Genomic DNA, 12201 nt, shown 5'->3' with positions numbered 1-12201 from the left:
TTGCAACTGACTATAGACCGTGTCATCGACGAAGACGCGCCCCACCATTCTTCCGCTAATGTTTGAGTGTTATCGGTACACGCTAAATTATACATGAGTGCACACGCACACTACAATAATGACGCTCGGATTGCTCGGATCAAACTTTCCGCACCCGGCGCTTCTCTTGACCAAAAATTGGTGGGTCGCGTCTTCGTGCATGAACACCGGACATAAGCCAGTTTGTAGAACTTGCCTCGTCAAGATCAGCTCGCGTACCTAGCCTATTTCTTTCTTGCTTTTTTGCATTTAATTCACATAGCTTAATGACTCTCATAGACTCTCCTATCAAGTGATCAAGTCACGTAGCTTAGCTCTCCCAGATTTTATCGTGTATCTTAGCTTGCCTTTTTTTTTTGCGTCGGGAAATGCTTTGCGCATGCCCACTGGCTGATGGGGACAGTCAGTCAGTGGGTTATGTGGGACTCTCCCCGCCGGGAGGGCGGGGCCTACCCACTAAAACCCGACGGTGTCCTCCGGGGCCATTGATACGAAGCCGCGAGTTATTGTCCTATTGGACATTCGTCCGCGGCTCCGTCTCAGGCTACAGCTCGCTCTTGGGCGAGCCCCTCCAGCTTCGAGGGGAATAGTGATTCCCCTCGGGTCATCCGCTAACGGCGCCCTGGACACTGGTGCGCCGGCGCCACGGGTCTCGTTAGGCACCCGCCGGGCATCCCCATACCCGGCGGTCGAGACTCCTAAGGAGGAGCTTGGAGGTTGTAAACCCTCCTGCGACGCCCTGGACGACGGGGCGGATCATAGGGGCGTCAGCCGAAGCCTCTCGCTCCCTCTCCGCCGTACCTTAGCTTGCCTAGATTAGCTCACTTAGCAACCTAAGTTGCGACTCCGCGACATGTCGCGACGACAAGCCAATAATATGAAATGTTTTGTGGCCGCGTTCTCGTCGAGAAATTTGGTCATCGTGGATTGATCGTAACTTTATTACCTCGTTCGTTTCAGCCAAAAGACGTCCACTGCTGGACGAAGGCCTCCCCAAGGATTTCCACAAAGACGGGTCCTGCGCCGCTCGCATCCAGGCACCTCTCGCGACCTTTATTAAGCCTACTTAATTTAAAATTAATTATTTACAGGGCCTATAGGAATAGCTGCGTTGAGGTACAGCAACCTACCCTACCAGGGGTGGGACGTGCGGCCTGACCCCCAGAGGTGAGTAAGTATTCTTTATGAACCACTATTTTTGTACCATCATCATCATTTCAGCCACAGGACGTCCACTGCTGAACATCGGCCTCCCCCAATGACTTCCACATCGCACGGTTGGTAACGGCCTGCATTCAACGCCTTCCTGCTACCTTTATCAGGTCGTCAGTCCACCTTGTGGGTGGAGGTCCCACGCTGCGTTTTCCAGTACGTGGCCTCCACTCCAGAACCTTGCTGTCCCATCGGCCATCACTCATTTTATTTATTTATTTTATTTTTCTTTATTCAGAAAACCACAGCTCTTTATATTATACAAACAGGTATTTTTGCCACTTCAGCCTGCTAATTCGTTGGGCTATGTCAGCGACTTTAGTTTTAGTTCGTTTATGGAACCGTGCGATGTGGAAGTCATTGGGGGAGGCCTATGTTCAGCAGTGGATGTGGCTGAAATGATGATGATGATGAAGCTGTAAATCCTGGCTACACAGGAGTTGCAGCGGTGGGAACGAGAGGTGTGAATAGTCCCGTTTCTGATGATGACCTTACATTTGCAGTAAAGGCGTGATACTGACCGTGACAGGCGTCTGCGTGACTGTCACGTGGCTGTGTGTGGGCAACTCTGTCAGGCTGAAGTGGATCGCCAACGCGCCCACCTCGGCACTGAAGGAGCACTTCAACAAGCCTTATAGCGTGAAGAGGATGACGCAGGTTTGGCGTACCATACTATAGGACTGGTAAAGGTCGCCCGCGTCCAGGGTCTTCCACCCTGGATGCGGGCAGCGCATGACCGTTTATTGTGAAAAACCTTGGGGGAGGCCTTTGTCCAGCTGTGGACGTCATTTAGCTGAAACGAACGAACGAATTTTCAAATAGAGTACCGTTGAATGCAGCACGGGACATAGTAAAGTACACGGTGGACCATAAGGTAGCACCCCTAGAAAAGTAACATTCCTGACAATTTTAATTTCAAAATCGCTTCACAAAGCGAACTATTATTACACACCAAAAACGTTAAAGCGAAACGATTTCATTTAGGTATTACAATTGTCACTTTGTAACTTGCTTATTTTGGGGACTTGAGTTTTACTGGATTAGGACAAGAAGCATCTTGTGCAGCAGCAGCAGATTAGGTATGTGCGTAACAGCACAGATTACACGCATAGCAGCACAGTTTACGTCCCACTAGCACGGATTACGGGACTATTCCCACCTTTTTCCCACCGCTGCAACTCCTGTGTAGCCAAGATCTACAGCTTGACCGCCAATAAAAACCCAACCAGTGAAGGTCAAGTTTGTCCCGGATTACTAAATCCTTCAGCTAGCTGCACCGCACCGCAACGCAGTGTAGATTGTCGATCCATCTATAGTGGATGGACGTCTCATGCTGCGTTTTCCAGTAGGTGTAGGTAGGAAGGCGCTGGATGCAGGCCGCTACCAACCGGGCGATAAGGAAATCATTGGGGGAGACCTATGTTCAGCAGTGGACGTCATGCGGCTGAAATGATAATGATGATGATAATATTTCAGATAATGCGCGAAGCCGCGTGCGACTTTTTCCCGGACTTCGACGGGTATTCTCACGTGGAAGGCTCCTGCCCCAAGGAGTGGGTGATGGAGCGCCACAACTACCACGCCATGGCCTTCCTGTCCAGGGCTTATAACTTCCAGTGGAGCAGGTAGATGGTACAATAGCAATGGTAAACGACAATACATATAGCCCAATGGTGTCGGTGTCAGGGGGCGTAATGTGAGTTTACGTCAACAGATGTCGACTGCGTAAAAAAGTGACATTAAAAGTATGACAGATTGTACAGCGCCCCTAGCAGAATCTTTCAAGAACTAAGTAATATTTTCATTTTTTTTTTTTGACGCGCTCGCTAGTAGCAGGCCTGTTCATCTCCGCGAGTTTACATCGAAAACAAAACACGCACGATGGCCCACCTACAGGATACTATTCGACAAGGCCTCACATACGAGCGAACATTGACTCACGCACGCGTATTCTTGTGTATGATGGAAGAAAATAAAGAAAATGGTGTACTAAATACTGTGCAGTATTTAACTGCCTAAATAATAATAAAAACACAGAATGTACTTTTTTAAGTTGCCTCAAGACACTGAGAGGTAAATAAGTAGTTAATATTATTCATGATAATTCATGCTAAATCATGTATTTCCTCCGCCATTTTCCGCAGTTTGGCACCTCACGTCACATCATTTTACCGAAGTCAGCCCTATAGCTTCGGCGTAGTGCCGATCACTGACGTTTGTCAACAAAATGGTGCTTGACTCTTGAGACAGGCTAAATTACACCATATTGTTAAGAGCCATTTCACAAAAATATTCCGCGCGAATTTAGGTAAAAGCTGTCAACGCAACGTCAAAAGAGTAAAAAGAACGCTGAAATGGACAAAAAAATCTTGAGCCGTGACCGTATTAAGACTTGATTTAAGTTATTAATTTTAAGGTAGAATGAGGTATTCAAACTTGATTAATTAATTTAAATTTTTAATAGAGTTTATTAAGTCTTTTATATTTCGATTCATAATGAAACACGAATAGGTATAATATGTAAAATATATATTAAGTACAAAATAAAGACAGTCACATAGTGAAAAATAAATCTGCCCCCTTACAGCTCCATCATCGGACCCTGGATACGAATAATGAAACACGAATAGGTATAATATGTAAAATATATTAAGTACAAAATAAAGACAGTCACATAGTGAAAAAAAAATCTGCCCCCTTACAGCTCCATCATCGGACCCTGGATACGAAATATTCGTCAAGGCGAATCACACAAGCCCATACTCCATATGGTTCTATTGTTTTGTTACGGAGGTGGCCATTGCATCTCCTCCAGATCCATTATCAGACAGAGCTAAGAAATAAATAAATAAATATTATTATAAGTAAACAAATAACTAAAATAATTCATCTTACTATCTTACTTTTTACTAGTCTTACTAATATTATAAATACGAAAGTTTGTGTGGATGTCTGGATGTTTGTTACACTTTCACGCAAAAACTACTGAACAGATTTTGATGAAACTTTACAGTACAGTACAGCAGTACTAGGCAGTCTGTGTTCAACTATCACTCGGGTCGGACGTTCCTATCGCAAGACCTTTGGTTCACTCAGTTCCGATACGACTCTAGTGCTGTGTGTAATTATTTTCGTTAATACACTGAGTTTATTAATTTCTACGAGTGGATTTCATTTTGCCTGAGACCTACGCCATGAACCCTGAACCAGAAGACCCTGTCGCCAGCGACAGTGACGCTCATCCATCCCTGGCGTCGACCAGAATAACAATGTATAGGCTATAATTTATGACGATCTGTGACAAACTAAATTTCAAGCGGGTGAAGCCGCGGGCAATACTACATATTTCATACTAGCTTTTTGCCCGCGACTTCTTCTGCGATGAAGTGGAAAATGGTTCTAATAGAATTAAAATATTCTAAGAAAATTAATTTTGTTAAATGATTATATTTTTTGATATAAAATCTACACATCATTATGTTTAAATATTTGAATACTTACAAAATTATGAGATCTTTCTAAAACAAAATTAAAACACTACACCTGCCGCAGATTTCTTTGTAAACAATGTTTTTTTGTTTTTCCTTCAGGTGCTAAAATCACCAGGCTATTGTGTGCGCATACTCTGGAGTATTCCACATACAACTGGTCGTCGGAGAAGCATAGATTTCCATTAAGTCTACTCCCGCTACCATACGGAACTCCGCTAAAACTCGTGAGGGCGCCAACACTTGCTTTTGTATCGAAAATTAGTATGAGCAGCTGCGCACGCGGTTGCCCGTTGCAGGCTCTATGCAACCACACTATTTTAAACCGTGGTCCCTAAGCATGAGATGGGAAACTGCACTCTCTTGAATTCTCTTGAATTTGATGGTGTTAGGGGAATCCTAGGAATGAATACAGACTTTCCAATGGAATCTCCTCATCAATATTGCGAAATTGCGAGTTGCAATGCAATGTTACGTTTTCACTTGTTATTTTATTGTAATCTGACCTTGATTTTTCAAACACGTGTCAAAATAAAAAAAAAAAATTTAAATCAAAAGTACTAAGGAATATTTCATTGATATCAACTTAGAAACAAGCACAGATCACAGAAACTAAAGGGAAATGTGACAAGGGACAAATTGGAACATATTGCTTGTGAAAGCAATGATGACAGTAGCGACGTCATTATGTAAACAGTTTATATTGCTTGCATAGTACTAAAGATTATTCGAACGTTGAATACTGATACCGCAATGGATAAAGAGCACATAATTTGATTTCTTTGTGTGTGTGAATTTCTAATACGACACTGAGTTTCGAACTCAGCGCATTACTTAGCATCTCTCTATATTTCTATGGAACCAAGTTATCTCCAAAATAACATTCCACACCTTTTTAACCTAGTCAGGTAATAATTTTAATAAAATACGAAGCACGTCATCTATCAATAGGATATTATGTATATTTTAGAAGTTAATAAATTATGCATAAAATATAAACACTTTAGAAGTTTAATTAAATCGTAGAATTTCTGAAAAACAAGTACTAAAATCGTACTGAAAAAAAAGTATTAACATGTTATCTAATTTATTTATTAAACGTCGAATTTTATCAAAGATTTTGGACTAAAGTTTTTGAAAATATTTTATAGCCTACATAGAAAAAAATTAGGATTCTAAATCGTGAAAGAAATTTTTTTCGGAGCCTATTGCCTCCAAACAAACAAACAAACAATTAAATCTTTCCTCTTTTATTAGTATAGATTTAACAACAAAACAAAACGCTTCTTTTTCTTCTTCACGAAACAAAACTCAAAGCGGATAAATAAATAAACAAATCTTTGGACAATTTCACAGCGCCATCTAGTCCAAAAGTAGGCAACCAATATGCTTGTGTTAAGGGTGCTATCATAATGGATATACTTTTTTATAATTTATTTATTAAATTAAATACATGGTACCTACATATTATACATAGTTACACCCAGATCCGTCAAAGAAATTAAAATTCATCATTTCAATTTCTGCTCGGCCGGCCGACTCGAAACAGCCTCTCGGCATAGTATCAAATGTATTTGGTCGCCGTACAAATCACCGCTTTACGACACGAACGCACGTAAACGTCACGGCGGGAAAAATGACACAGGTCCTGCCTTGACGGGCGCTCGCGCCATACTAATCGATGTCGGCTTGCGCATTGTAATTTATACTGATATTCACATCAATATTTTGACAAAGTGGTTACTAATATTTAAACAATAACTGTAGAAATTAATTCTACAATGAATATTCTTTATTTTGGGATACTTTTATTGCAGTTTATGCTGTGTTTTTAAACCAAAAACCACGATCAAAATGTGACGTTAATCTTCAAATCTGCCAAATTATTTTTAGATTTTACTCAATAATGGTAATGAAATTCAAGAATCTATTTCATTAATGGACTACAAGAATATATGTCCGATGATTACTATATATTTTTAAGCTTATTATATGAGCATAAATAATAGTTACAGGACTTTGAAAATGAGTCTGCGGCAATTTTTTCGTAAAATGGTTGTGGGAGATGGGGCACTGTGAATTAAGCAAAAGAGATTTAGTAAATCCGTTTCATTAATGGTCAACAACAAGGATTGACCTATCTTTCGCAGTTATTAAATAATCTCTGGGTGTTGCTTAAGATAGTAATTCATGCTTCCAAAATCTTAGAAATTCGCACGAAAATGTAAAATGGCTCTTAATGACATTGAGCATACATTTTCAACCGACTTCAAAAAAAAAGGAGGTTCTCAATTCGACCCGTATGTTTTTTTTTTTTTTTTTTTCTATGTTTGTTACGCGATAACTCCGCCAATTATGAACCGATTTGAACAAATCTTTTTTCGGCGTATAGGTAATACCTCAAGGGTGGTCCCATTTAAATTTTTTTAAATACCTTCGCGAAGTAAAACTTCTGTACGTAGTACTTATTATTATTCTGTGCTAGTAGTGACGACGTTTGATGTAAACTCACACTAAGCCCTCAGACTGGGCCAATCGAGATCAGGAACGTGGGTTCGAATGGACACGATGAATGGAAAGATATGGCATGGAAAGGAGAGATTCGCTTCGATTTTCAAAATTCTTTATTACAATGCTAAACCGCTAGACCTATTTACCTGGATATGAGTTACGATTATTTTTATTTATTTTATTGGAAAACACAACAGATTAAATCATTTGGTTAAATTAATACTAACAATGGTGTTAAGCAAGATAGTAATCCTATAACGTGTTTCCACGGCATGCTAGTAATGAGAAGAGGGTTAATTAAAATTACTATTAACTAGGTTACCATATTTTCAATACAGTATGTAGGTATACCTACAGTTCAGACTCAGTACAGACTTTTCGACAGTACAGCACTAGGTATTAATAAGATGCTAATGTTTAAAAGTGGATGTCGTCATTAAATACCTTTTATTTTTTAGATGGAACGCGGGCGCAGGTTCACGTAACATTGTGATGCAGATTCGAGAAGCAGTTGACAAGAAAAGAGAGGTGAGTTTTTTCCAAAAACATCATCAGGTTATGTAGTCTCCACTGCAGGAGCACGACCCTCTAATTTACCAGGCAAATGGAGGATTTGGCCTACACTCCCCACGCTGGCCAGACGGGTTGGGGAGGCCACATCAAATGAGCCTCCGTCTGCCTTGGCTAAGTCGAACCGTCAACATAACATGCACGAAATCTTAATTCTTGTTTGGACTATCAGTTTGCTACAAGCCTACCATGTCCTAACTAAATTAGGAACACCGTAGTGATGGGGCGTTAGGGTAGATAACACCGGTCAACAAAAAAAAAAAATTTTTTTGCGCATGGATTTTACTTATTATATTCTGATTATATAAGCAAATTTATATAAAAAAGTGCGACTACAAATCGAAAATATTTGCTTTTTAAGAAGTTATAGCGATTTGAATTTTCAATCTTCATAGTAGAATGTCTCTAAAGATGCACGTCCCATTCTCATTAGGATATATTTATAAATAATTATGGGGGCTTATTCGCAAGAACAAGGGGCACGCTTTCATCAAAATATAGTGAGATTTGAGAGACGACGTTACCAAGGCCAGTATACTGAAAGCATGATAGGGTTAGATTTTTATGCGAAAAATCTTCTATGGAACGTGACAGGAAATTAGAACTTTTCATTTTTAATAAATATTTGGACTCTATTTTAAATTTTCTCTTGTGAGAATGAATCTTAAATGGATGTTTAGTATGTTTTAATAATTAGAAAGAATGAAAGAAAGAAAGAAAAAAATATATTTGGCAACGAATTGAATCATCTCTATGTTCATGTTTCATACATTCATTGATATGAATTTTTCTATTTTTTACACATAAAAGCAAATTCAGAACAATTTTTTGTTGTTATTCTTAATTCTAGGTCATAAAGCAATAAAAATAAGCTATGCATAACCCGTGCGCAAAAATGCTGTAGACAGTTGTAATAATTACAACGATCGAGTTAACTGCGCACCTAGCGGCCGAGACGTCACATCGACGCTCTGGTACGAACAACACGGGGCGAACGTGAGATGTGCGGGGCAGAATCGCATTCCAGCGAAGTTTTTATTTATTATCCACAACGAGGAAGCTCTTGGCCTGTATCTCACCTGATGGTAAGTGACGATCAGACCGAGGGTGGAAGCGAACTTCACCCGGAATCCTCAACCACGGATGAACTGGCTAATATCTCTAACTGCCGGAACACAACAATGCTGTTAACATTGTTGTTATGGCGACAGACTTAGGTAAGATGGTGGTAGCTAGCCAGGCGGACTTAGAACAAGCCCTACCACCAACCAGACCGAACAGAAAAATCTGCCCCCACTGGGAATCGAACCCGGGACCTCTGCGTCTGAAGCAGGTGGTCTTACCACTAGACCACAGAGGTGCGCAGTTAACTCGGCAGGTTGTATTTAACTATCTTAGTTTCTATTTCTTTACATTGATTCATAAGTTTCTTTCAGGCTAAATTCCAATTGCTGTACGTGACGCCACAACGCGCCTTCGTCCTGAAATGTAACGAAATGACTCAGGAGTTTAATCTAGAGCCAATGATGGGCATGAAGGTATATATCTAACTTTCATTTGTCTTACCTACAATAAATTGGGTACGGGACTATTCCCACCTCTCGTTCCCACCGCTGCAACTCCTGTGTAACCAGGATCTACAGCTTGACCGCCAACAAAAAGAAAAACCCAACCAGTGAAGGTCAAGTTGGGTAATTACATAATTGGGTAGTTAATTTGCCCTCACCAATGAGGGTTTTCGCGAATGAAAGATCCGCTAGATGGCGGGACGTGAATGTGGGGTCTGACTGCTGCGTGATTGGTGGATTTTGACATATCTGTCAATGTCATGTCAAAAATAACTAATCATGCAGCATTTGGACCTCGCGTCTACGTATTGCCATCTGGCGGATTTTTCATTCGCGAAAACCCTCTGTAGAATATAAAATCCTATCATTCGCTAGTGGCTAAAACAATGGCGCCAACTGATGAGCGCAGACTATCGCTTTCGCATTCACCAGTGGCCTTATTCACGTATTTTGACAGTCAAGATCTCGTTGACGTTCAGAAGTCGTCCCATTGAAAAAGTTTTAAGTCCGTATTCACAAGGGTCATTTTCGATAGAACGATTACTAGATAGGATCGCAACTCAGTGTTTTGTTGTCGTTGGTTTTGTTACGTGAATAAGGCTACAGGATGGCGCCACCTTAGAGTAAGGTCCTTTCACACGCTAGTGGTGCCAAAAACGATAGCCCTCATTAGTCTAAAATTATGTTTATATCGTTACATTTTCAAAGTTATTTTCTCTTCCAGTTCTTCCCCGATCTGTTCACTCTGAACATGTCTTACGGATCAGTCGACGCGCGGAGGGCGACCTTCAACATGAAGTACCGACTGGTCGAGACCGTCTTCAATATGCTGCAAGAACTAAAACTGTCTAGCTTCTCATAATATAGATGACCCACGCTGAACTGTCCCACCAAACTCAATGACAGGGGGCGCTACCATCGTTCAACTTTATGGTTTCCAACATGGCAAAAATCGGAACCAGCAATTCGGTATTGACGGTGGCGCCCCACTGTCTATGTCATGGATAGGACAGTTCAGTATTTTACGCTGCGACTTACGGTCACTTTCAAACATTGGAAATAATAATCTTTTTAATGTCTGTGCTATCGACCACAGTTCCAGCTACCCATTTCCGTTTTTTCTCTCGCTCTCATCAAATTAAGATTCTTTGCGATAGAAAAAGATGCAATGATGGGTACATCTTGATGTATCAGTATAACCAATGTGTGCTCGACCTTAGATAATATTACGGAAACTGACACAATAAAATAATCCAGACTATTTTGCGTTTTATTCAAACTAGTTACTAGGTCGTGTTGTAAATTCATCTTTTCAGAAAGAAAACCGACGTAAAGACATGTAAAACTAAAGTCCAACTGCCGAGCAGATAGAATTTCGTTCAATGACCCTTAGCTAACCATCCTTATCGCTCGCGTATATTTTGCTGTCGCGCTCGCACAGTCGTGACAGTAAATTACGTGTGAGTGATAAGGATGGGTAGCTTGGGGTCATTGGACGAAATTCTATCTGCTCGGTGACCGGACTTTAACAGAGTGACTGACTTTGTTCCCTTTTCAGCGCCAACCGATATTTTGTCCCGAAGTGGTGATAAGGCAAGCTATTTTAAGACGTATACAAGTGCCCTGAAAAGGGCAAGTTAAAAGCACGAAAAACACCCAAATCTGAAGGAAAAGAAAAATAATAAAACTTCATTTGTACTATAAACAAGTTCTATTTTATTTAGGGATAAAAAAAACTAAAAACTATTATAGTAAAAGGAACAAGGTCAACAACAAGGATTGACCTATCTTTCGCAGTTATTAAATAATCTCTGGGTGTTGCTTAAGATAGTAATTCATGCTTCCAAAATCTTAGAAATTCGCACGAAAATGTAAAATGGCTCTTAATGACATTGAGCATACATTTTCAACCGACTTCAAAAAAAAAGGAGGTTCTCAATTCGACCCGTATGTTTTTTTTTTTTTTTTTTTTCTATGTTTGTTACGCGATAACTCCGCCAATTATGAACCGATTTGAACAAATCTTTTTTCGGCGTATAGGTAATACCTCAAGGGTGGTCCCATTTAAATTTTTTTAAATACCTTCGCGAAGTAAAACTTCTGTACGTAGTACTTATTATTATTCTGTGCTAGTAGTGACGACGTTTGATGTAAACTCACACTAAGCCCTCAGACTGGGCCAATCGAGATCAGGAACGTGGGTTCGAATGGACACGATGAATGGAAAGATATGGCATGGAAAGGAGAGATTCGCTTCGATTTTCAAAATTCTTTATTACAATGCTAAACCGCTAGACCTATTTACCTGGATATGAGTTACGATTATTTTTATTTATTTTATTGGAAAACACAACAGATTAAATCATTTGGTTAAATTAATACTAACAATGGTGTTAAGCAAGATAGTAATCCTATAACGTGTTTCCACGGCATGCTAGTAATGAGAAGAGGGTTAATTAAAATTACTATTAACTAGGTTACCATATTTTCAATACAGTATGTAGGTATACCTACAGTTCAGACTCAGTACAGACTTTTCGACAGTACAGCACTAGGTATTAATAAGATGCTAATGTTTAAAAGTGGATGTCGTCATTAAATACCTTTTATTTTTTAGATGGAACGCGGGCGCAGGTTCACGTAACATTGTGATGCAGATTCGAGAAGCAGTTGACAAGAAAAGAGAGGTGAGTTTTTTCCAAAAACATCATCAGGTTATGTAGTCTCCACTGCAGGAGCACGACCCTCTAATTTACCAGGCAAATGGAGGATTTGGCCTACACTCCCCACGCTGGCCAGACGGGTTGGGGAGG

General features: G+C 40.3%; 1 protein-coding gene across 2 annotated transcripts in view; it reads left to right on the top strand.

The window, feature by feature from the left end:
- The window catches only part of LOC135085672 (dynein axonemal intermediate chain 7 homolog), a 40017-nt gene extending 29422 nt beyond the window's left edge, over positions 1 to 10595 (top strand). Inside the window, exons 12-17 of one of the 2 annotated variants that reach the window (XM_063980467.1) lie at positions 1131 to 1206; positions 1755 to 1908; positions 2728 to 2876; positions 7709 to 7778; positions 9257 to 9358; positions 10113 to 10595. In XM_063980467.1, the coding sequence (XP_063836537.1) occupies positions 1131 to 1206; positions 1755 to 1908; positions 2728 to 2876; positions 7709 to 7778; positions 9257 to 9358; positions 10113 to 10250 (689 nt within the window). In that variant the 3' untranslated portion in view covers positions 10251 to 10595. Of the gene's footprint in view, positions 1 to 1130; positions 1207 to 1754; positions 1909 to 2727; positions 2884 to 7708; positions 7779 to 9256; positions 9359 to 10112 lie in introns of those variants that run through there. The other variant, XM_063980468.1, reaches the window with a different exon arrangement.
- The last annotated feature ends 1606 nt before the right edge of the window (positions 10596 to 12201 follow it).

Source organism: Ostrinia nubilalis, chromosome 29 (assembly GCF_963855985.1).
Source record: "Ostrinia nubilalis chromosome 29, ilOstNubi1.1, whole genome shotgun sequence".
Taxonomy (NCBI): domain Eukaryota; kingdom Metazoa; phylum Arthropoda; class Insecta; order Lepidoptera; family Crambidae; genus Ostrinia; species Ostrinia nubilalis.
The sequence above is the reverse complement of the archived record's forward strand: the minus strand, read 5'-3'. Positions and strand labels throughout refer to the sequence as shown.